This window comes from Mesitornis unicolor, unplaced genomic scaffold, assembly GCF_000695765.1.
Source record: "Mesitornis unicolor isolate BGI_N332 unplaced genomic scaffold, ASM69576v1 scaffold37462, whole genome shotgun sequence".
NCBI classification, from domain to species: domain Eukaryota; kingdom Metazoa; phylum Chordata; class Aves; order Mesitornithiformes; family Mesitornithidae; genus Mesitornis; species Mesitornis unicolor.
The window spans coordinates 7,848-34,429 of NW_010171915.1; the positions used below are offsets into that span (position 1 = coordinate 7,848).

The window sequence follows — 26,582 nt, forward strand, 5'->3', positions numbered from 1 at the left end:
CCCTCCTTCCGGAGCACAGTGTCCGGCCACCAGTGCCCCTTTCACGCCGACTCTCCCCCGCCCCTGCCCCACCGGGGGGAAGCCAGGGAAACGCATTGGCCGCATTGTTAGGCTCGTACTCAGGAAAATCCTGTTGTCCTCCGCCATGCGCTGTGCAGAATTCCCCTGGCCTCGCTGGCTCTTCTGCAGCTCTGAGAGGTTCAGAGATTTTCGCATTTCAAGTGAAAAGGATGCAAGTTGGACCTGTGAGTGGTTTGCCAGAAACATTTATATTTGCAAGTTGAAAAGTAAAAACTGTCTCTGTACTATGGTTACACTATTCCCCCTCTGGTTTCCTTACCTTGTATAAAAGCTAAAGGAGAGACCCCCAAGCAGACATAGAGAATTGGAGGAGGGAAAGGGGCCACCATTCCTTGGGTCTTGGTCACACACTGCGCTTGATGCTGACCCCACTGCCAGCCCGACAGCCCGCTGAGATGCACAAACCAGGGGGAATAGTTGTATAATAGGTAAAACTGGGCAGGCAGTGGCCACAAAAAGGAAGTGATTTACTACCATGTCAGTGATGGTACACTATTTATAACACTTACTATATATTCCTCTAAACATTTATACAATAATATATCATTTCTGCTTAGGATATACATTTTAATACTAAATTTGGTTACAAAATATGTTGCCTAGGCAGTCGCAGACTATTTTTCTTCACTCGGTTGCTTGACATAAATTCCTGTTTATCTGCCAGCAGCGGTCATATGTCAGAAATATATTTGATTTTTATAGGACAAAAGGTTTTTCTACTTAAAAGACTTGACTGAAAATGTTCATTTAAAATAAAATCCTTAAATGTAGCAAAAATTATCATATTTTTCTTCTAATAGTTGTTCCACTGTTTTGATAATTTCCAGTTGTAGAGTCAAACCCAGCAATCTGAAAGGGCAGTACACAGATTTAAGTGAAAGGTCTCCTGTGAATATTGCAGTCATTAATATACAATGTAAAAACTCACCTGACTGGTATTATTTACTATGTAGGACAATGAGTAACTTTGCTGCAGTTTATTGGGAAGCATTTTAGCAGATGATAGTACTTTTGCTGGAAGGGAGAATTTTTATTTTTCAGTTTTTACCGCAAAAAAGCCAAACATCTTTGCTTTCAGTTCAAAGACATTATACTTGGGCTAGGGTTTGCTTTTGTTATTTAAATACATACCATTAGTACAGGTTCATATGTAAGTAAATACGGATATATATTGTGTGTGCACGTGTGTGAAAGGTGTGTGTAATTTCTGAAATCCTCCTCCTCAAGACGTAAAGAAGAGGATAAAACCCTGTGCAGTTTCCAACTTATCCTGAAAAGCATTGTGTCAGTGGGCAAGCATCCAGCAACGGTGTTTGGTTGTTTTCTCAGAGTTAGATGGTTGCCATCTGGCATTGATAGTGAGATGGCGTTGTCATCAGTTTCTAGATGCAGGAAAGGAATGGATCCTCATCTGTTTCCTGTGGATAAGCAAGAGGTCGATAATCTAGTAAAATCTTGTTACCTTAAAGAAAGCAGGCTTGGAATTTGTTTGCATAATATAGGCCAGCTCTTACTTTCATGTTGATGTAGTGCATTTCTTGACAGAAGGCTGAAGAAGTTAAGAAACTTACTGCTTTGCAAGAATACCTTAAGAAAGATTTTTTTCAAGAGGTTTATCCTGTCTTTCTCTGTACTATTACTGTAGTCAATTTTACTTTTAAAAGGAAAAAAACCCCCCAAGCATCACCCCCGGAAAGACATAGAAGGATTATTTGATGTAGAGTGGGCTTTCAAGCATTCTTTTAAATATTTTTATAGTTTTAGGTTAAGATAAGCATGATCATTGTAGTCTTGTAGTTTACACTTAAAACAAAAGGTGCAGAATCTGTACAGCACAGCTGTTGAAAAAAATAGGTACGACTCGCCCTGTCAAAAGATGAGGTAATATAATAGATAACTAGTTCAGTTTATTATCTGGCTAGCATTTCTGTTTTGTCTTTTCCTTGTTACTCATAAATCTTTCAGCTTTTACCATAATAGTTTATCATTTTTCCTGTTTCCAGTTTTTTACAAGTGGCTTTGTCTGTGATCACCTCACAGTACAGGTTCTGCTGGGCTAAGGAAGTTCAGCTGGCTCAGGCCTTTGCAGAAAGGAAGAAATGGTGGGCAACCTCTTGAACTTAAAAAGGGAAAAAAACGCTGTTCACATCTGACCCTTTTGAAACTTTCTCATTTTCCTTGATCCTGGCCGTTGGTTTGTTGGTTTGTTTTGAACGTTTAATGATCCAGCTGCCAGCTTTCAGTAACTGAATTGTAGCATTATTGGAGAAATCTGGTTGCACTTTATTAGAGAAAACATCACTGTTTATGCTGTTGTCCTGTTCCTCCCCTGTAATTTTTCCTGTTATTTTTTAGAATAACACCCAAGTTTCTCTCAGTAATAACCTTTAAAAGATTTCTGTGTTTGGAATGAACTTCAAGTGGAAAAAAAAAACCTGTGGCAAAGCAGGGGGAATCCTTTTATTAAATATTAGGCATGTGGGTTGACTGTATTAATTTTAAATCATTCCTGTAATATTTTCTCCTTTCATTTGACTCTTTAGATGCACACGTAATATGCAAATCATTTTACAATAAATACAAAAGAAACATTAAATATATTAAAATCTGCATTTTAATAAAGTTGTCAGTGTATAATACATATCCTGCAACTGAGAAAGAATGATAAAAAAGCAATAAAGAGGTAATATAGGCACAGAACTGTTTAATAACTTTTCATGTTTTACAGTCTGATAAAAATAAATGTGGTCTTGAGGCTGTTGGATACAGGTGTAAGAAATATCCTAGTCTGAGTTTAATATGTTTTAGCTCTTTAGGAGTAGCAGATCCGCACTGTTCATACGCGTTTGCCGTCTTCTTTAGAACTGTAGGGATTAAGCCTGTGGATGTGTTTCTGTCTCATTTCAGATGGAGTGGATGTTGAGGATGACCCCACTTGCTCATGGCCGGCATCATCTCCTTCTAGCAAGGACCAGACTTCCCCAAGCCATGGAGAAGGTTGTGATTTTGGTGAAGAGGAAGGAGGCCCAGGATTGCCCTATCCGTGCCAGTTTTGTGACAAGTCGTTCAGCCGCCTCAGCTACTTAAAGCACCACGAGCAAAGTCACAGTGACAAGCTCCCTTTCAAGTGCACGTACTGCAGTCGTCTTTTCAAACACAAGCGGAGCAGGGACCGCCACATAAAGCTGCACACAGGAGACAAGAAGTATCACTGCAGTGAGTGCGATGCAGCGTTCTCAAGGAGCGATCATCTGAAAATTCACTTAAAGACTCATACGTCCAACAAGCCATATAAGTGTGCCATTTGTAGGCGTGGATTCCTGTCATCTAGCTCGTTGCACGGACACATGCAGGTTCACGAGAGGAACAAAGATGGCTCTCAGTCTGCTTCCCGGATGGAGGACTGGAAAATGAAAGACACTCAGAAGTGCAGTCAGTGCGAGGAAGGCTTTGATTTTCCCGAAGATCTTCAGAAGCACATTGCCGAATGTCACCCTGAGTGTTCCCCTAATGAGGACCGATCTGCTCTTCAGTGCGTTTACTGTCATGAACTCTTTGTAGAGGAAACGTCTCTGATGAATCACATGGAGCAGGCTCATAATGGTGAGAAGAAGAATTCATGCAGCATTTGCTCGGAGAACTTTCATACTGTGGAGGAGCTGTACAGCCACATGGACAGTCACCAGCAGCCAGAGTCGTGCAACCACAGCAACAGCCCGTCTCTGGTAACTGTGGGCTACACCTCAGTCTCTAGCACCACTCCAGATTCGAATCTCTCCGTGGATAGTTCAACAATGGTGGAAACGGCTCCCCCTATACCAAAAGGTCGTGGAAGGAAGCGGGCAGCTCAGCAAGTGCCAGATATCACCGGTCCTTCGAGCAAGCAGGCAAAAGTTACCTATAGCTGCATTTATTGCAACAAACAGTTATTTTCCAGCCTTGCAGTTTTGCAGATACACCTAAAAACTATGCATTTAGATAAACCCGAACAAGCCCATATCTGTCAGTATTGTTTGGAGGTATTGCCATCTCTCTACAATCTGAACGAACATCTTAAGCAAGTCCACGAAGCTCCGGACCCAGCACTGATTGTTTCTACCATGCCTGCCATGGTGTACCAGTGCAACTTCTGCTCTGAAGTGTTCAATGACCTCAACACCCTTCAGGAACACATCCGATGTTCTCATGGATTTGCCAACCCTGCTGCTAAGGACAGTAATGCGTTCTTTTGTCCCCATTGCTACATGGGGTTTCTTACAGATTCTTCTCTGGAAGAGCATATTAGACAAGTCCATTGTGATCTTAGCAGTTCTCGTTTTGGTTCCCCTGTGCTTGGAACCCCGAAAGATCCAGTGGTGGAAGTGTATTCTTGTTCTTACTGTACAAATTCTCCAATATTTAATAGCGTTCTTAAACTGAACAAGCATATCAAGGAGAACCATAAGAACATTCCTTTGGCCCTGAATTACATCCACAATGGAAAAAAATCCAGAGCCATGAGTCCCTTGTCTCCTGTAACCATTGAGCAGACCTCTTTAAAGATGATGCAGGCAGTTGGAGGTGCTCCTCCTCGTCCTGCAGGTGAATATATTTGTAATCAGTGTGGTGCTAAGTATACTTCCTTGGACGGTTTTCAGACTCATTTAAAAACGCATCTTGACACTGTCCTGCCAAAACTGACCTGCCCTCAGTGCAACAAGGAATTTCCAAATCAGGAGTCTCTGCTGAAGCATGTTACCATCCACTTCATGATCACCTCAACCTACTACATCTGTGAAAGCTGTGACAAGCAGTTCACTTCTGTGGATGACTTGCAGAAACACCTACTGGACATGCATACATTTGTGTTCTTCCGCTGCACCTTGTGCCAAGAGGTTTTTGACTCCAAAGTCTCCATTCAGCTACACTTGGCTGTGAAGCACAGCAATGAAAAGAAGGTGTACAGATGTACATCTTGCAACTGGGATTTCCGCAATGAGACTGACCTACAGCTCCACGTTAAACACAACCACCTGGAGAACCAAGGCAAAGTACACAAGTGCATCTTCTGTGGCGAGTCCTTTGGTACGGAGGTGGAGCTGCAGTGTCACATTACTACGCACAGCAAGAAGTACAACTGCAAGTTCTGCAGCAAAGCTTTCCATGCTATCATCTTGCTGGAAAAGCACTTAAGGGAAAAACACTGCGTTTTTGAAACAAAAACTCCAAACTGTGGAACGAATGGAGCGTCTGAGCAGGTTCAGAAAGAGGAAGTGGAACTCCAGACCTTGTTGACAAATAGCCAGGAGTCCCATAACAGCCACGATGGCAGCGAGGAAGATGTGGACACATCTGAGCCTATGTATGGCTGTGACATTTGTGGAGCAGCTTATACCATGGAGACTCTCCTGCAAAATCACCAGCTTCGAGACCACAACATTCGTCCTGGAGAAAGTGCCATAGTGAAGAAAAAGGCTGAACTCATTAAAGGGAATTACAAGTGTAATGTGTGTTCTCGAACATTCTTCTCTGAAAATGGGCTTCGAGAACACATGCAGACACACTTGGGACCAGTGAAACATTATATGTGCCCGATCTGTGGCGAGCGGTTTCCATCTCTTCTGACTCTTACTGAACATAAGGTCACGCATAGTAAGAGCCTGGACACTGGAAACTGCAGGATTTGCAAGATGCCCCTCCAGAGCGAGGAGGAATTTTTAGAGCATTGCCAAATGCACCCTGACTTGAGGAACTCCTTGACGGGTTTCCGCTGTGTGGTGTGCATGCAGACGGTGACCTCCACGCTGGAACTGAAAATCCACGGCACGTTCCACATGCAGAAGACTGGAAACGGTTCGGCCGTGCAGTCCACGGGGCGCGCGCAGCATCTCCAGAAACTGTACAAGTGTGCTTCTTGCCTGAAGGAATTCCGCTCCAAACAGGATTTAGTGAAACTTGACATCAATGGTCTGCCATATGGTCTGTGTGCTAGCTGTGTTAATCTCAGTAAAAGTGGTAGTCCAAGTGTCAACATCCCTTCAAGCAGTAACAGACAAGGCATGGGCCAAAATGAGAACTTGAGTTCCATTGAGAACAAAAGCAAGGCAGGGGGACTGAAGACTCGATGTTCTAGTTGCAATGTTAAATTTGAATCAGAAAGTGAACTCCAAAACCACATTCAGTCACTCCACAGAGAGCTTGTTCCAGACAGCAACAGTACACAGCTGAAAACACCACAAGTATCTCCAATGCCCAGAATCAGCCCCTCCCAAACTGAAGAGGTAACCCTTTTTTCTTTGCTCTTGACACCTTCCATCCTTTTGGAAAAAATCCCCTTTTTTTCAAGATGTCCTGTCACTTGTCATGAAATCCTTAGGCTGAACCATGTTACATTTCCATCCATAGCCATTAGCCAGTAATTACTTGCTTCCTGATATGCCTTACATCTTGGATTGAATTGTGCGGAATAGGACTAATTCCAGTCTCCCTAGGATATTGTCTTCTGTATCACTGAGGGGACCTATCTTCATGCCAGCACAACTGAGATCTGGAATCTTCCCCCAGCTCCCTTATGCGTTGGAATCCCCAGCCTAGGAGTTGTGCTTACGGCAGAGAGCATTTCTGACAGAGAAGTAGGATACAGAGAGCCAAAACGCTGGCATAAGGGGTGGATTTTTTAAAAATATTTGTGAGCAACAAATTGAGGGGTGTTTTTTGTAAATTGTGTTGTAGACATTCATTTTCCCCTCTTATAGCATATTTTGATTAAGTAGAAGCTCACCGTTAGCCTAAGGTAAATTGGGAAATCAGTCCTTTGGATGCAATTCCTTGTTGTGTTTTTCTTTCCTTTCCTCTCCTGATGAGCAACGTTCTGATGTCACTGAAACACCTAGTGCCTGATGGTTGAAATCCCATTCATGCAGCATAACTTAGAAAGTAAATGTATGTTTCAGAAAATACCAAAGGGTCAGACTCTTGAAAGATCTCATCTGCTTCCTCAGTCACCAGTGAGCAAGTAATAACACCTGTATGTGGGAAAGTAGGGGGGGTCATGGACTGAGAGAAGGGAATCTGTTTTGTCTTCAGAAACGCTATCAATAGAATGACTTAGAGTTAATATTTTAGGCAAAGTATCTTGCATAATGACCTGTTATAGTTCAGGAGGCCTAAAAACACAGCACAAACAAATGATCAGAAATAACAGCTTTTGTTTCAAGAAAGCTTCTACCCTGTAACAGTACAAGTGTGGTGCAGCCCAGTGCTGTGAATGTATGTGGATACCCTGTGGTTAGGGAGCTGCTGCTCTCCCATCACCTTCCTCACTCCCTATTTGTGAGCCCATCTGTTGGGTAAGAAATCTCTCAGCCTGGCATGCAACAGTGCTGTGCAGACTGGAGGTCAGGAGGGAGGGAGAGAGGGAGGTGGGGAGATACGTAAGGATATGTGGGCCAAGTGGGTAAGTATTTGTGGAGCTACTGAAAACTTAGCTGGAAGTAGGCTGGGAGAAGGCCACTGAGGCAGTACAGGGTGTGGAGTGCTAGCAAGAGGGATGTGGAGCCAGGAGATGAAGGTGAGGTACCAGGCAGAATGCATTGGCCAGGGAAGGGGCCCTATGCTTTCATGACTTCTGCATCTCCAGTTTGCAAAATGGGCCATGGTGGGGGACACCTGGGGAATGGGATGTGGTGTGGAGTTTATGGAAGGAGCCTTTTCAAAGAAGAGGGAAAAGGAAAGGTTCCCATTAGGTGCAGTTCAGGACATTGATGGTTCTCTAGGACTGCTGCTGGGTGAAACCACAGGATTACCAGCTGTGCATGGTTTTGATAGATTCAGAGTCATCTTGGTTTCTGTTTCTGCCATCTTTCTCCAAGTGACTGCTTGAAATCTCTCTTCCCAGTCACGTTGGAAGCCAATTCCTGCTACCTCAAGCATAATCAGAATCATGCATGTTAGACAGTTCCCATGATAAGATGTTACCAAATTGTCTTTAAACAAAAAGAGATTTGAGGGTCCTTTGTGTTGATACAAGTTCAGTTACCTTCAGTGTCATCAGTGAATCTTCTTGTATTTGGATAAGGTATAATCAAGAGTTCTTATGTCTTCTTCTGATTGGCATCATGTTCATTTTCTTCCTCCTTTTGATTTTTCTCTTATAAATGTATTTAAGATGAAAAAGCCTTTTAAACTCCACCAAGATGTGTGAATAGCATTTGCCTGCTTTCAAATCACCGTTTCCCCCCTGTCCCCATTCAGAGCATATAAACTGATTTTTCAGTGTCTGTGGTTCTCGTCTCCACACAAGTAACCTAGACTTTCAGATTCTTTTCTCATGGGAAGCACAAAGCTATCAAGTTCCTGACAGAGCATTAGTACTTCTGGAAACCTTAAATGCATGTTTGTAAAATTTTGAAAGCTAATTTATTTTTTTAGCAGATATGACTATTTTCAAATTGTAGTGACGCAAGCATTATAGCAGTGAGAATCAAAATTGAAAGTGGTAATACACAGATGTTTTACACTATAGATTGGATGTCCATGCTGAGGGAAGTGAGAACCAGCATATAACACAAACACTAAAACCCAATCGGATTTCTAGAATTTGTTATTAGGCAGTGGCTTTGCTACTCCACTGGAAAGATATTTCTTGAATTGAATGGGATGTTGAAGACGACTGCTTAAACACGCTATTTTGGGGAAGTTTTCAACAAAAAATCATAATACTAAGGAGTGAAGGTTTCATTTGCATTAGTGAGAGTCATGTGGTTTGAGATTTCAACCTTTATATAAAGAACATTTCATTCCTGAGGCAAGAAAAATATGGAAACTAGTTGTCAGACCATTAATAGTGCTGAATACCCTTTCTTCCTCTCTAATAGATTACTAATGTAAGAGTACTAGAAAATATCTTTTTAAGATAAAAGATAACACTAAAAAAAGTCACTTCTGGCTTCTTTCCCAAGTATTCTCACAGCTGAACTAGAAAACTTCCCTTTTTAGCCTGTACTCAATAGCGGGATAGGGTGCAATTACCATGGCATGGTATCAGGTCATCAGCTGAGCTATCACCTGCTGAGCTCACCCTGCTTGCTGAGCGAAACGTGTTGACCTGAACCATCTTCACTGAAAGTTACCTTTCAGTTGGGATGGGAGATGATGGGCAGTGTTCATCATCAGTTAAGACGACTCAAGGAAGAGGTCAGCGCTCATGAAGCCCATCATACTGCTGGGCTTAGGACCCATAAGCTATCAGACTTGAACAGGCAGATTGTGGAGAGCCAGTTAGTGAAAGAGCTCTAAAATTGGTGAGTCTCTAATTTATTCTTTGAGTTTAATGAAATGCTGAATTCAGGTTGTAGATTTCTTGTGAAGATCTTGAGTAATTGCAAGCACACTGTTAGGCTAGGATAATAATCTTCATGATAGCTAATATGTGAAAGTAGAGAACTAGGTCTGGTACGATAGTGGATTGGGAACTAGGCATCAGTCCTTTTTCTGTTGCTCATTTGCTTTGTTCACTTGGACAATTCCACTTGAACATCTCTGCTTCGGTTTCCTTATTGAGAAAGTAAGATTGAGAGTTCCTGAAATGTGTGTTTCCGTGCTTAATTGCAATACATTTGTTGTAAAGCATTTGGAAGAGAAAAAGCACTGTCCAAGAAAACGTGTGCAGCCTTGCTTCTCTTGCTCCTCCTTAATGTGGTGTCATGCACCTAATGAGAGAACTGACTCAGCAGAAGGTGTGCTCTCACTTCTTGAGCTTCACAACTTCTGTACGTGCAAAATCACACCAGAGTAACTGTACAACAATAATTATACTGTTAATTGCTTAGATAGCAGGGGAGGAGGGAATGGACTCCAGCCTACACCAACAATTTGCTGGTAAAACTTACACTAGTGTATCCATATGTGCAACTGCGCTCAGTCTGGGGTCCTGTTGGTAACTTCCAGAGTATATGCTCAGCAAGCATAATTGCTTCTGTAAGTAACTTAAGTTATATGTCACTTTGTTCCATGAATGTGAAGCTCATGTGAGTACTGTATTACCTGTGGCAATGCAGACAGTCCTTCATTAATAATACAAGAACACTGGGTTTTCTGGTCCTGAGGAGAGAAGGAGCAGTCCAAGTACACTGCCAAATTACTGCAGGAATAAAGATGCTTATTTAGGTGTTCCAGAAGACTTGCAGAAACTCAGTGTAGCAGAAAGTATCAAAAGCGCTGGACAAAGGAGAGAAGCAGCAACTGTCACACCAGCTGAAGAGCAGCGGGAGCGTGAACTTGGGGCTGCTCTTCTGCCCTGTTGTGGCTGTGCAGAGCTGTGTGCCAGGATGAGCATGTCACAGCAGGGGACACTGGGTACATCACAGCACCATTCTGGAAGGAGCCATGAAAGTGCAGGCTGACAATGAGCTTGTGGAGACGGGGTCACAAAATTCAGATGCTGCAGAGAGCTGGTGGCTCCTTGAAACGCAACTCACCAACCTCAGATGAATCCAGAAATGGTGTCCCCCTGGGAGAAAGAATGGAGCTCAGGTAAGTGCACCCTTTTTATTACTACTTTTTTTTCTCTTTGTTCATGGGTCCCGAATTTACCTTTCTTCTCTGACTATTCCTCGCCCCTTCTCAAAACACTGCCAGACTTCCAAAGACAGAAAACAGGAACTGTCTTCTGAAGTAGCTGGTTTGTTTTAGCAGCATGCACTGGCAGTCAGAGGTGGAAAGAAGGGAGAAAAGACTGTGAGCAACCCTGAAATGCTCCCAGGTGCATGATTTTGGCAGGGCAGGCAATAGCGTTTTAGCAATATGAATCACTGTGCTTTTAGCTGAAATAAATGCACTGAAATCAATAGCTGTATGTTTATTTGAAATACATAAAGAAATTAAAATAATCCTCCTCATCAGCAGTCTAAGCTGATCATTCTGACTACAGCATTTTTATGAATAAGCACATAAACTTGTAATACAAACTTAAGAAGTAGTGCCTTATGTTTCCTGTCAGTAAATCCAGGCCCAGAACAAGTGATTTTCATGCTGGATTTTGGATTTTGGGACAGAAAAAGGTAAAGAAGGTTTGTTGCTGGCACAAAGATTTGGCTTTGAAATAGTTGTTGAGCTTATCAGGGGCAAACATACTTTCTGCTTCTGGAGTTTCAGAATGAGCTCACTAAAAATACCATTTTTGTCTTCTTGCGTAATTTTGACATTGTTTTCAGGAAGATATTGTTTGAGATGTGACCATATATATGTTTTTGGAAGGGCTACCCTGTTTTTCTTGCCACAGTAGGCCACCTTGGCATTGCGCTATCTGATTTCTGGTAGTACCACTACCATGAGCTGGCTGACAAGATACAGATTTAAGCATTTCTCTTTGTCTTCCCACTTTCAGTAGTGAGCTATCACACAGAGTCCTCTCTGAATTTAACAAGGATGGTGGTGTTTATTATCCTGTTGCTGAAAATTCTAACAGATTTAAGCAGAAAACTTCCCACTTTCTCACACGGACCATGAAGTCAGGTCTGTGAAAGGAAGCCCATGTGTTGGCTGAGAGCTGCTGAACAGAAGCAAGGGGGATAGTGGTATTGAGTTGTCTTGGTTTCCTGTCCACTGCAAAATCTAATGCTGTTTGTCTGTCTTGTTATTTGTCAGAGGCTTCAGATGGGAAATTGGGAGAAGCACCTTCTTCACACCAGTGGAAAACTGCATGAGAGAAAGAAAAGATAATGTGTTCTCCAAACTTTTAAAGAGCACCAAACCAAGATCTCCATGAAACAGTGCAGTGACGGGGAATGCCTGCTTGAAGAAAGGCAGAAGAACTGGAGAGGGACACAAGAATGTGGATGAAGACCGTGAGCATCAACAGAGGGCAAATGTAGATTCAACAAAGCTTTATGAGACAAAACATCCTGAGATGTATACTCCCCAACAGGTCAGCTATGCAGCCCACTGCCCTCATGGGGCATTCCCTCTACACGTAGCTGCTGGCCAAGCCACCAGGGTAACATGCCACAATTTCCCATCTGCACAGCCCCAGTGGAAAATCAGAATGGTGATGAGTATTTGTATTTAGACCTCAGAATTTGTTACAAACAACAATAAATTTCCCCTGGTTTTCTAGCCTGATTGTCTTGAGGAACAAAATATGGAACAGGATGGCATGTCTTTTTTTGTCTGCTGGTTTGCATACGTCTAGAGAGTTCTCTCTCTTTCTACTCGTACTTTTGGACTGCACTTGGCCAGTTTCAAGAAAAGCTTCATAGATGAATAGGAATGTCTGGGAAGAGAGATGACGCAACAGGTGATAGAATCCAAATAGAAAAGAGGCCTTTTAGAGATCCAAACCAGGAAAATGGCTTTAACTGGAGTTTGTACCTGGTTTTTATGCAAAAGTCAATCACAAGAAATGAAGCTCTAAGAAACCACGATCTTTGTGGTGCTCACAGACCAACTTCTTAAGTGACTGTAAATGTTTTGAGAAGTGTTTTTTATCACTGCTCAATAAAGTTGTTATATGTAACGTGTATATTATCTGTGTCATACAACAAACATAACACCTGAATTTGTTACTCTGTCATCAGGGAAATAAAATGGGCTAACCATTAATTTAGAGTGGATGTGTATCCCCAGTACTGCTTGTTTCTCAAAGTTGTACAAAATGATCATAAATGAACCACCTGACATAGAGCATCTTGTTAGAGTCCTCTTCTTTGACCTCCCATAGCTCTGTGATGGCTGGTAATCAATCTTACGCCTAATCATCAAAACCCTTAGATACTTTTTCATCTTGCTGAACCTATCTTGCATTTATTCTATTTACTGTATTATATATACAATTTATTGTATAAATTGCAGCCTGTAGATCTGATGGTAAAAATATGTCTCCTGCTAATGTCTGTCCTCACCATGGGTTATTTCATGACAAGAGGCAGTGGACACAAATCAGTGGACACAAATCAGTGGACACACAGGAGGTTCCCTCTGAACATCAGGGAACACTTTTACATTGGCACAGGTTGCCCAGAGGTCGTGTATCCTTTGAGATACTTATCTGGACATGATCCTGGGGAACCGGCTCTAGGTGACCCTGCTTGAGCAGGTGGGCTGGACCAGATGACCCCCAGAGATCAACCTTAAGCATTCTGTGATTCTGTGGTTTCCACCATGCTTTGGGCCTGGCCTATCAGCCAGGTGTACATTGATGTTTCCTATTCTTCCTTGGTGGTTAAGCCTTTGTTCCTAGTATATGACTTCATAAATCAGGGAATAAAAGGGTGGGGCCTCTCCTGATACTGAGCACCTCAGTAGAGTCCTGCCAGTAACAATGTGCAAATCTGGGGAAAAAACCCACCCTGCCTGCAGTTTGTTTTAAAGACCCGAATTCCTGAAGATTAAAAACTCACATGCATTCATTGATCATGTGAAATGCCTGTGAAGTACCTCTGAAGAGTGACTTAAAAAGGCAGCCATTTACAAATACGGCCATCTAAAAGTTGTTTGCTGCTTGTGTACTCAGAAACAAGGTGGGAGGTAGGAGAGAAGGAGGCTATTTGTCCCCTTCCATCATGCTTCCACAGTTCTGGTGTCCTGTGTGGGATGAACTTCCTCTGTTTCTTACCTATTACCCAGATTCAATATTTTCTGCTAAAAGGCACACCTAATGGCTTTTCATATCCGGAAGGCCACCTCTTCCTCTCTACATTTTCTGATAAGAAACAGGGTGGTTCACTAACAAAGAATGATCTGAGACTCCAAGCTTCCTGATTTCCTTTCCTACTTGTTTTCCCACTGCTTCAGCAGTCCTCTCTTTGGTTCCTGCTCTGATGGATGAAATAGGTTTAGTGCCAAACTCTAGGAACACGGCTGTCTGCACATGAAAACCTTGCAACCATGACTGACAGTGGCCAACTTGCAATTGGTCCTGTTCTGCTGCTTGATTCTTCTTTCATAGGCCTAGTCAGGGAATATCTGCATCACCTGATTATTTTCCTGAATTATCTATCTTAAAAAATGCTGCTTAGTTTTCTTATATTCTCTACTTCTCAGCTGGTAGTCCATGTAATGGTGGTTGAAGTCCTGCAAACCTAGAAGTATGACTTTATGCTTCTGAAACATTGCAGTCTCTTTTTTCTGCTAGGGAAATGGTAGCTCTGTGCAAAAAGAAAGTAGCTTATTACAGGCTGTACATAAGAGGAGCTACTGGAATTTTAAGAAGTAATGTGAAAGTAGAAGAGTATGAAACAGAACAATTCTGGAAAGTTCCCTTAATTCCCTCAGAGGAGAGCAAGTATGTCTTCACAGGAAAAAAGAGCTAGACACAAATCATTGTGGATGGTGTTGAAGACTGGCTCAGTGGAGTGCTTGTTTTGCTGGTACACCACTTCCTTGGACAGCTGCGCTGCCTCAGCGGAGGTTTTTCCAACTGGGCACGCAGTCAAGCATCATTGCAATGTCAGCAGCTGTGTGCCAGCTCAGATGCTACCAGTATATTTGTTAACATTGAAGTGGCGTAAGAGTATCCATCCAGGGTAGTGCTGGAATTACAGCAGTGTGGTTGTAGATCTCTGTTCATGGCATATTTCGTAGTGTAGGCAAGCCTTTGTAAAACCCCGGTCTTGCCAGTGTTACTGTGTGGCGCCTTCGTTTGTGAAGTCCCATTGACTTCCCCAAGTGCAGAGCTAATTGCATGAGAAGGATCTAGGGGGTTTAATCCTTCTCCTGATACTTCAATGAAAATTAATTTCTTATATATTATGTATGAGAAATATATTTCTGTTTGTACATTAATATTAATGTTGCATATTTTTGAGCACAAGTTCTTTTCTGTAGGATTGAATTATCTTGGTAAGTAATAACCACGAATTCTGCAGAAATAAAGGTTGAGTTGAAACTGGACAATTAAGAGCAGGGGGAGGGTCCTGAATCACACTTTGGAAAGTGAAATTAATCAGCATTAATTTTCTATGGTGTGGGAGAAAAGTGGTTTTAAGTGTTTAAATTAAACAAAATAAGGTATATAAAAAGCCTTCAATTTTGTCTTTCTGTTAAAATCCAGAGAGCTTTTACAAAATTTGTGATGGAGAAAAGAGACAAAAGAGTATTCTCTTGTGCATACTTGCAAACTATTAATTTTATTGGGCTACATCTGTTGCTGGTTGTTGGTGAAGAAAGTAGTGGCTTTATTGAATGACTGTCTCAGTATGCCTTTTTTAAAACAAAGGGGGGAAAAGCAACTTTAAAAAGAAAAGAGTCTTATCAGCTGACTCAGAATATCATCTTTTTGCATCTCAGACCTGCCAAGTCATACTCTACTGCTTGGGCTTTGATTCTGTGTCATCTGCAAAACTATCAGCGCAGGCAAGTTTCTCCTTAACGTCTGCAGCCACAGAACTGCTCTGATACCAAGCTGCTGAATGTTAGGATGCCTCTTGATGGCTTCAGAGGGTCTCAAGTTGGCAGCCTTCTTCAATTTTAAGTGCAATGTAAGAAGACAGAAAGAGGCGGGGTTGCTGACTGAAAGTTCAGTGGCTGATGCAGTCAGCCCTGCATTCCTGAGCGCTACTCAGCACTTGCAGTGCTCAGAGGCTCAGCCTCACCCAGGATTAGGCGCTAGCATAGAAAGAAAGAAGTGTATTTGTTTTTCAGATCCCAAATCAGATTCACAATACTTAAAGCTGTTTGTTCTCATAAACTGTGTAAACCTGATAGGAAGTAATTGAGAGAAAATAAATTTACTGCCACATGCTGCCAGAGTCACTTTTCTGACAGGTGCCACACTTCAGTACTTGAGTTTCAAAGACCTAGAGAGAGTTAAAGGATTAGAGAGCTCAAAGGGAAGGGGTGCAGTTTTTAAATGTTGCAAGATGTGCTTCTTTCTGTGTGGGGATGTGAGACATTGCAAGCTAATGTACTTCTTCAGCTGGGGGAAGGAAAGTTTGTAATGAAGAGACATGGAAGACAGCTGTGATTAAATACAAAATCCAGAAAGTAAAGGTGAAACACAGCAGATCAAGACTTCAAGCAGAGCAGAGAAGGGAGAACTGCTAGGATGAACATTTGTATTTCTGCCTCGATGCATTTAGTGTATTGAAGCAATAAGTAGATTAGAAAAAATAATAGTTTTCTCAAATTTTTTGTTTTGCTTACCTTTTGGGATCGCTTGTACTCCTTCTCTAGGCATGTATACTCAGACTGTGTTATACTTAAGACCCTGCTAAACAAAAGCAGAAAATCAGAAAAATCCTCGTAAAATCATTAAGAACATGTTTTTAAAAGCAATTGGGAAATAGTAATTAAAGAGTGTTGTGTGAGCAATGAGAAGAGTTAGCAATTAGTCAGTTCAAAATGAAACGCAAGATGACAGTGCCCCATAAGCAAGATAAATAGCTAACTATGCAGTGAAGCTGGCTAACATATGCTTAGTTTTTTAAGAGCTTAAGGTTGACAAAATAAGCATCTAGGAAGATAGAAAAGAAATCCTCAATTAAGGTACTGTCAAAAATAATCTGAGCTATGATGAAAAATGGCTAAATGGACAAATAAGCTGGGACCACAGTTGCTCTTGTGCCTCACGCTTAATAAAATAATGATGTAAAAAATCAGCTGGCAGCATTAGGAGTTAGCTCTGGAAATCTGCTGTAGTCAGTGTTAGTTTTAACTTGGTTTTGCATGTGATTTGTTGGATGCTATTCGCTTTGTCTTGTCAGTATACCTTTCTGTTGGTTTAGGAGCTTGAATTAGCTCCACCCTGGACTTAATGTGAGGGAAACTGGGAGTGAATGATTGGTCTGGGAGAGGGGAATCAGAGGATGTGGGAGGTGTGGCATCGCTCTTTTGGCAGCAGCAGGTTGTCTCAGCTGCGCCATTGATCCATAGCCTCGGTCAGTGCTGAAACTGAGTGGAAAAAGCCTTGAAAGTCTCCTCTACTGGTGTGACAAGTGTAAATATTGTACCTGGGTGTAAACAGGAGGTTATTGGTAGGTTAAAATAATTTCTGGCAGTGCATGCAAGAGAGGTGTGAAGGGGCTATAGAATAAACTAGGGGTGCCTGTGAGCCTGAGGGACTGTAGACGTGGTGCATTAGAAGCTGTAAGACATATATTTTGTTATTTCATATAGAGAACAAGTATTCAGTTTAAAGGAGGATACAGGAGATCCAGAAATGGTACATGTAATCAGGGAAACCAATACTGTTGAAGAAATGCATTGTCGTGGAGCTTGTGGCATATCCTCCCCATGGAGAATAATGAAGTATGGACTAGGTGTAATATAATGGAATTTGGTATACAAAATGTGACTTACAAACACAGAAAAATATCCATCCCAAAATTCTCAGAGAAAGGAGCTGAAAATATAAGCAAACATTAAGCAGATAAATTTACAGCCTTTTAAGAACAGGTATCAACAGCCTGGGAAAAGGCTACTAAACAGGCATTTAACAGGGGATGTAAGCATTATGCATGAACTCACTGGTTTGTGAGCTTGATTTAAACAGTGAGGAACATGAGAGAAAGGCTAATTAAAGACATGATAGAAGAACACCTAGAAAGTTTGGATTTAATGAAGGGTAGAGGGCAAAGATTCACAGAGGGAGGATCATGCTTAAAATTTTCAGTAAAGTGTATTTTGAGAGAGTAGCCACAAGTGCTGACAGAGAAGCCTATAAACATGATTTACCAGGATTTTAGCAGAACTTCTGAAACAGTATAGCACAAAAGACTAATCTGTTGGGTGAATAAGTATGGCACAGGGAGAGATACTTTGTTTGATTAAAAAAGAAAAGAAACACCGACTTGGATATGGAAAGCATAGGAGTCGTGTGAATTGAAGCAGGTTGAGTTGGAGGGATGTGAATAATAGAAAGAATCATTATTTGCATCAATTTTTTTGAATTTATGCAGCATATCAGTCTGGAAGAAAGAATAAGTAGTAAGGCGATGAAATTCCCTGACAGTACAAAACTGGGAAAATGTCGGAGCAAAATAGGCAGGTGATAAAATTTTGAATGACTTTGACAAGGAGGTGGAGCATGGGCAGATAAGTAGCATATGCAGTTCATTTTTAAGTAGTATAATGAGGCAAGGGAATAGTAAAAGAAGATTGTACGGATACCTCAAACAGTCACAGAAGGATCTTCTGCATAGTTCTGGAGTACTTCTGAATAGAACTGTAAGCATCTAGTAGAGTGTTTCTTTGTTGTTTTACTTTGTTTATAAAAGCAGATAAAATTGTGGACACAGAAGTGAAGTACTGTTTGAAAGACCATATTTTTGGGCCGTTTATAAAAGCAGCAAACCCTCATTTGACATGGACTTGGGCATCTCTATAGAAAGGAAATTCTGAAAACTTCGAAGTGACAAGTGGGGATCAGGACAATAATTAAAGGTCTAGGTGACATTAATTATTCAAAAGGTTAGAGAGACACGTACATATGCTCTGAATGGATTGAAGGCCCAATCCAAAGCTCATTAAATGTAGTCACCGTGAAGCTTTGCATGCCAGAAGGCTTTAAGTTAGTTCTGAAAACAGGAATGCAGCTGAACAGGAATGCAAGAGACAACCAGACTGCCCAATGCTCTTGTGAAACAACTCACCTAAGTAGTTACCCTTTGAGGACAATTTTGAATGGTCCCAGGAGTGACTTTGGTCCCAGATTTACTCTCAACCTGTAGGAAACAAATTGGTACTTTGTTTCTTGATGGGAATCTGTTTAGTGAGAGATTTTGGGCTTTGTTTATTAAAGAGTTTTTATGAAAGTTGAGGCCACAATAATATAAGAAAGAAAAGGAAAAAGTTAAACCACTCTCTTAATCCTGTCTGATAATGTATGTGTTGGTCTCCTCCAGAACAAATCTTTGGAAGTTTAGCAACAAGGCACAGTTTAGTGGGCAGTATGGCTGCTCCAGGTACCATAGTGGTTTTGTGTTTGGAGGAGAGAATGAGAATGCTGTCATGTTTCTGTCTCTCGCAGTAGGTGGACAGGTGTCCTCTGGCAAAGGCAGCAGTGGCAGGTTAGGGTGGAGGTGCCTCCAGCTGTCCACCCTCCATCACTGTGGAGCTGACAGGCCCTTGGCCGTGAGCTGGAGCGGCAAGGCCTGGGTGCCCAGTCTCCTTGCTGTTGAGCCCTCAGTAGGCCCCGGTGGCTCATGCAGAGGGATGGGCACCTCAGCCAGGGTTCCTCGCTGCTAACAGCTGCAGCAAGGCAAGGCAGGGATGGCTGTCACAGCCCCACGCTGCTTTCTCTGTGGAGCCATCCTGTATCGCACAGGGCTGGAGGCACTCGAGAGGTTCAAATGCCTCCTTGAGTCACAGCCCAGTTTTTCTGCTGTGCTGTGCTGCAAGGCTTCTTCCCCAGCTATCCAGGGAACATGGAGCTGCAGTACCCCAGGGCTCATTTCTGTCTTATTCCCCAATTTCCCCTTTGTGAGAACACAGAGTATGGAGGGGGTGAGTCTCCCCCTGGATCTCACCCCGGTAGGGAACTGGGACCAGCCATGAAGCACATCAGGACCCAGGAGCTGCTGTGAGCAGTTATGAGTCCCGTGGTTCTGACAAAGCTTGTGCGACTCAGTTATAACTTGCAGTGAAAAAGGACTTTCTTGGAATGCGAAACATATGGAAATAAGTATGTGGGTTTTGTTCAACACGGTGTGAAAATGCCTGGGCTTGGTCATTTGAAAATCTTAAGAGTAAATGGAATTTACTGAGTTTGCTTTTGAAATAAAAACCATGCACAAGTTTAGACACTTTTTGATGAGTGTGTGTTGAGCTAATGAAAGTTGATGTCAACATTTTAGCATATGTTTGAAAACAAAAAAGAATCAGTGTTTGATCAAGCAGCAGTCACGAAAACATTCTTCCCTTCGTGATAAAAAGAAAACCTCTGTGTGTGATTCTGCAAATGTGTCAGATCATTTTGAAGAGGCTAGAAAGTGCTAGTAAATTATTATTTTTGTTGTTGTCAAATGACTTTGGTTTTTGTCATTAGACTTCAGAAAAAAATTCCAACCTTTGTATGCGTTGTCATTATGTACATCAGTCATAATTTTGCCGACGATTCTTGACATGCATTCTGCATTGCTGTGCTAACAAGAGAAAAGACCAGCCATTAAGTTTATGTTTCTTTGTTTTTGAACAAAGTCACATATCAGGAATAATGCTAGGGGTATGCTAATAAACAATATATAGTGTCAGTCATCAGGGAGTAAGAAATATTTTCTAACTAGTTCTAAAGGGAAACAATGTTTTAAAAAAAGGGAGAGTGATTGTTATTTATGCAATATTGTTGTTCTATATGTCAGCATCAAAAAGCATCTTGTAAAGAGCTTAGCATAATAAATCGTTGATCGTGACTGTCATTATTTAGAGGTCTTTGATAGATCTAGATGTAGTGCAGTAAGGTTGAATTTACCAACATATAGTAGGAAATCCTTAGGCTGAATCTGAATTTCCACCAATGTTACCAGTATTATCACAACAACAAAAAAGAGAAAAAGTGTTGTATCTATTAAAACAGCAGGCTTTACAAATCGTAACTGTAAAATTAAATCCAAGCATATTTGTTTTCTGGGTGCCCATTGATTTTGTTTGTCTACATAAGGGTTTAGCTTTTTTACATTTCAGAAAACGAAAGTTGATTTAAATGAAGGCCAGCAAAAAAGGCTTGTGATTGTTTCCACCAAGAAGTGATGCAACACATTTTGTTACTGTCATCAAGGAAATTAAAATAGCCTCTGTGTATGAGAAGCAATGGGAGATTTGTAAAGAGGAGCCCACAGGAACAGTTAATTTCAGAGTTGACTTGGATTAGTCACTAATTTTTCAGTTAACTTGGGAAGATAAAATGACATATCTTTAAAAAGTCTTTATATTCCTGCCTACAAGCTAGAGGTAGAAAGATGCTTAATGGATAATGGATGGGCACTTTTTCTGTCTGGGACAGGACATTTAAGTTTAGATGCTGATAAAAATATCCAGCAAGCCTTTATTAAGAGTCAGAGGGGAAAAAAACCACAACCTTTTGTTTAATATAATCAATAATACCAGTTGCATAACACTCTTCAGAAGTTAAATGTATACCAGACAGGCTGTATTTCTGATGCACGTTATCTCATGAATACTACTTCTTCCCCAACTAATACATATGAAATCCACAATTTACTACATCTGTGCCAGCTTTTTGTGACTTTACATTATTTAAAAAATATGTTTTTCTTTTTCTTTTTTTTTTTCCTTTTTGCTGATGTAGGCAAGGTGCCTGTGGCTGTGCAGAAAGATCCGTGTCTCTTGAGTTACTGCCTTGATGTGGCAGTTCAGGGCTTACCTTGCCTTCATTGCATCTTCAAAATAACAACTGAGCTCTCCAGGACTGTTACCTTAGGACTTGAGTCCTTGATACTACACTTATGCAGTTGATTAATTTTATGAATCTGACTTGTCTCATTAGATGCCTGGATAACTGCAGATTTTAAGTCTTACGATGAAAAACCAAAATCTTACTTTTGAATAGACTCCTAGTTTTCACTTTTAAAGCAGTGCTTTCTGATATCAATTCTCTGGCCAATTCAGGTCAAGAAAAGTAGTAAGAGAAAATGCGATCACATTCTTAGGATGTTGAAATGTCTTGGACAAGTGGTATGCCTTGTAGAAAAGTGAAATAGCTGATCTTTTTTGAAAGACACCAGGACACAAACGGAAAACTTTTCCTGTGCACCAAAGAGAGCAGAGTAATGCATTTCCTCATTTATAATGAAATTTCATCTGTATATACCATGATTTTTAAGTAAGTCAGGCCCAATCTAATGTAGTCGAAAAGACTGCTCTCTGGCTACTGTCCAGCCCGCCTTCCCAATTTTAGTGCAGGCTTGCTGATAGATATTGAAGCAACTGCCCAGATACAGTAACCGTTTGTCCAGACCAGCAGGGGTTTCTTCCTCCTGGAAAGATGGCAGCGTGATGGATCATATGTGGTGCAGAGGAGATCCTGCAGCCCAGTTGAGAATAAGGGAGAAGCAGATTTCTGATTTCTGTGTTCTCTTCATGGCTTCTCCCCGGTTCTGTAATGGGCCTAATCCACTGGTATAAAATGAAGGATTCTCATTGATTTCAGTGTTGTTTGGATCACATCCCACATATCCTCATTGCATTTTGTTTTCCATTAATATAAAGCTGGTGTTTTAGCAATCCTGTTCGGTCCATGGAGTTAGGAAGATGAAAAAAAAAACTCTACAGAGTTTCAGGAAACACAGATAAATGGTACTATAGAACTGTAGAGTGTTATTTTTTATTATTAATAATTAAACCTTGATGAAAACACTGCTGGAGAGCTTTAAATGACCACTTTGAACTCATTATTTTGAGTTATAATGAAATGGTTCCAATTGTATGTTTCAGTAAATTTTATCTACCCTTGTTTCTTTAGAAGAAGACCTACCAGTGCATCAAATGTCAGATGGTTTTCTACAATGAATGGGATATCCAAGTTCATGTTGCAAACCACATGATTGGTAAGTGAAGCACTAAAACTTCTCAAAGACAGATAGTCATTTCTTTTACTTATGATCATCATTGCCTCTAAAATTAAACAGAGTTGAGGAGAAATTAATTGTGCATCCATCAATCATTAACCTAGGCATGATTGATTTTTTTATTCATATTATTAGACTTGATAAAGCATTAGCATATTTTATTTTCTGTGAGGGCTAGTTTAGACTTCTGCAGAGAATTATATATCCACTGCCAGTCAAAACACAGGTGATTAGCAAATTAAACTTCTAATCATTTTTGCATTATTGAAAACAAACTAACAGGAATGGTTAATGAACTGGATGTTAGCTTTCCGCAGAGTTTTAGACAGGTTTTAATTTCAGAAGTTATTATGGTAATGACACTACTGTGTACTTCTCAAGCACCTTGGTACCAAAATCTAAACTGGTGAGTTTTTATCATTAGGAAACATAAATAATTCAAATGGCCATAAAATAGTATTGTTTGTTGTATCTGAGCAGTCTGGAAAAAATCCTGAGTGTGTCTGTATACAATTAAATACTATCATTTGTTTGAAAAAATAAGAAATTGTAGTAGTCGGTAATGGAATTTGCTCTTTAAGGTGCAAATATTTTAAGAAGTCTTTTAGGATTCCTGAATCCAAGCCTGGGTTGATGTTTACAAGGCTGTTACAGTTGTAAATTGGAATAAAACAAAAGCTGCTTTTTCTTTGATATTCATATTTTCCTATTATTTGCTTATTCTCCTAGGAATACCCATAATGTTTTCAATTTGGTAACCACTCAGTAATAGCACTAAGGGTTCTATCAGCCAATTAAATTTATCAAGCACATCATTTGCCCGCTAATAAGATAACATTGCCAGGGTTGTCTCGTTTTGTTCCAAATTTCACTTTCCAAGACAGAGATGGATACCACTGATTTTATACGCCTGCCTCCCTTACACTGCTTTTCTTGCAATAATGAAAGCGTGCAAAGCACAGACCAAACAATATGGTATAGAAACCAGCAATTACATACCCAACAGAATAGGTTTTGCTGTTTGCTTTTTTTTTTTCATTTTATAACTTAAAAATACTTAGTTTGATGCTCAGGGTTTTTTTATTTTTAATTTCAGGGTAACATGCAGATTTCTTCCATAAGCACCAGTAATTTGGCTGCACTGTAAAAGTTACCTGCCAAAACATAATAGCCCATTTTTCTCGTTACTTTATTAATAAGTTTTAATACATTTAGAGTACAAATATTTTATTTACGTATCATAAAAATGAATAAATGCAAATAACAGGCTGGTTTTGTAAAGGAGCAAAGTGATTTGCCTGTGGGATTAAGCCTTATTTTTGATATTTTGGTCTTTGGGGAGGAGATAATTTGAACTGCTTCACAGTATTCGATCTGGGTCAGTAACGTGGAATTTAAAAGCAGGTTATTACAAACAACAGAACTCACCATTTCTGCTGTTTTCTTTGAATCCAGTGTTAGAAATGTTCTTAATTGTAGAGTATAGTGACACACGTGAGAGGGAACATGGACACTGTGGGTAACGGATGATGCTGGAATGGCAGAGTGGTGTGTTTGCTTGCCACCCACTTCCGAAGTACCTCACGTTTTCAGAATAGGAGCCAAATTATTTCATGAAATACTCAGATTTTCTCTTTTTTCCCTCTGTTTTCTGGATGAGTATGAGTAAAGAGTCAGAATGGGAGGAGAGGACGGAGAAAGTCAGTAAAGCAGGACAAATCCAGTTAGCTAGCTTCAGTCTGCACATTTTCTTAAACTGAACTGTTAACTGCCTGTGTTTTATTTCTAAAAGCTGGATGAGGTTGAATGAGAAAGGGAGTCTTTTACAAAATATTTAATTGTTTTGTCTGTGTTGTATCTAATCATGCATGATATTGCTTCATGACATAACCATAGTGACACAGATTTAGACGTGCTTAATATAAAATCTTCTCAGTGAAATAAAGAAGGAGCTTCCAAAACATGCAGGGAGATTTGCCGGTCATGCTTGTGGTAATCTGCGTTCAGTGGAAGATTCTTATCTGCACTGCCAGACTTAACAGTGCGGCTCCTGATGATGTAGCCTCGATTAAGCAAATGCAAAGGGATTTTGTGTTGGGGTGGAGTGAAAGGGATATCAGCGTTCCAGAGAGTTTTGAATGTGACCTCGGAATCGAAGCACAGGGAAAAATAATTTCTGATCTCCAATTCTGTTAGCCTTCTCACCACTAATTAGATTTTTCCTTAGCTATCTTTCTAATTTCACTCTCCCTCCTCCTCTTTAATTTATATCATTGTTCACAGGCCTTTTTCCAAGACCATATTCTGTCTAGAGAGAAAGGTTCAAGGGGTGACATCGAGCTATTTAAAATTTGCCTTAGTTTATGTGTGTCTGTAGATAGGTGTATAGCATGCATATATAATCCAGAAAACATGCACGCAAACACATCTGTGAGAATATACATAATAGATAACCCATTTATATACTCATAGATATCTGTGTGCATATCAATATGTAGATTGAAAACTATATTAGCTGAAACACTTAAGTGAATATTGACTTGTTGGCACAGCACATTTACTAAACAACAAAAAAAAGGTTTCCTAAACACATTGGTCCGTCCCTTTTTTACATGTATCTGATAAAATATGTCTTCCTGCCCTGCTTTCCTAGTAGGAGATAGGCAGAACAAGATGTAGTGTCTTTGCTCCTCTGGGGAAGGGCAAGTGAAAAAGCTTTGGGAGGAGAGAGGGAAAAAAAAGAGGACTTCAAATGCGAAGGGGAGGGAAGGTAATCTGGGAAGGCAGGCATTAAGTCAGTGTGATAATCCCTAGATCAAATGTAGGGGCAATAAAATGCCTTTACGGACATCAGCACACAGTGTCAGGAACTCTTATTTCTTGTCGTGGTAAAATGTTGCCATTATCTGCGTTGCCGCTACTGATGGATGTAGTGTCGTCTTACTTGAAGGACTCCATATTCATAATTCAGGGGAAACAGAAAAGGCAGCTGGAACATTGGACAAACAAGGAGGTGGAAAGTCATCTGCCAAACTCAGAAATGGGGGGGAACCACTGATAGAGATTACATGCTCAGCCAGCTGAGGAAAACAGTTGTAGCTCACCATCTTTTTGGCAGTTTGAGAGCCTAGAAAAGTTGACGGTATCCCATGTGATTACTGTCCCTCTTGAACACGATCCTGGGATGTAAACTGAGTTCCTGTTGCTAACATCCACAGGGAGAAGTTGCATTATGGAAGGTCACTGAGGCAAAGATATGTTTATAAAACCCCAGTGTGAAACTTAGACTTTTAAATAAGGCAACCAGAATTACTTTGTTGGCTAAAATAGCTCCACTGAGGGCAGGTATTTTTAGGTTGTGTGTACGTGTGTGTTTTTGTCTAATCAAATATAATCTCAACTAGACATTTAGCAGGGGAAGAGGGATTAGAGGCTATTTGAAAAGCCTCTTACTCTTCTTTGTTAGGAGGGTATATGGTGTTTTTACAGATTTTATTATACATTTCAATCAGTTCAACAAGAGGGATTATGCCACCTAATGGAAATAAAATCTGCAGATGACCTGGTGAAGTATAAACCTTAGGTGTCTTCGACAACAAGACAATTTACATTCATTATTACATGTTATATATTAAAAAGATGTCATAGAGGTGGCTTTCCTCAGTAACTACTTGCTCATTACTTCTAAAACTTTCCATCTTAAAACTGTTTCTCAGCCTTTAATGAAGTCTTTCCAACATCTTTGTGATTGAGGTAGGGCAGTAAGCCTTTTCCATTGAATAGATGAGGACAAAGAGACAAAGAAGTGGAATTCCTTGCTTGCCTCAAGTGAATGAAAGCTCAAGAGTTCCGACTGCCAGATCTGTCCGCACATTTCTAGACATTGTGCTTTATCAAGCAATGCCCATGTTTGCTTAAACTACACATACTGATTCGAGCCTAGGCTAGCGGATGCCAGCTGACAGAAAGCGAGGCAAACTTTGGGCTTTTTGAATTAGGCCC

At 40.7% G+C, this 26,582-nt stretch overlaps 1 protein-coding gene across 1 annotated transcript; it reads left to right on the top strand.

The window, feature by feature from the left end:
• The first annotated feature begins 2,966 nt into the window (after positions 1 to 2,966).
• Positions 2,967 to 22,578, top strand: ZNF521 (zinc finger protein 521). The gene is made up of 2 exons (XM_010180200.1): positions 2,967 to 6,341; positions 22,475 to 22,578. Exons 1-2 carry the CDS (start codon positions 2,967 to 2,969, stop codon positions 22,565 to 22,567), a joined length of 3,468 nt encoding a protein of 1,155 aa, XP_010178502.1. The 3' UTR covers positions 22,568 to 22,578.
• The last annotated feature ends 4,004 nt before the right edge of the window (positions 22,579 to 26,582 follow it).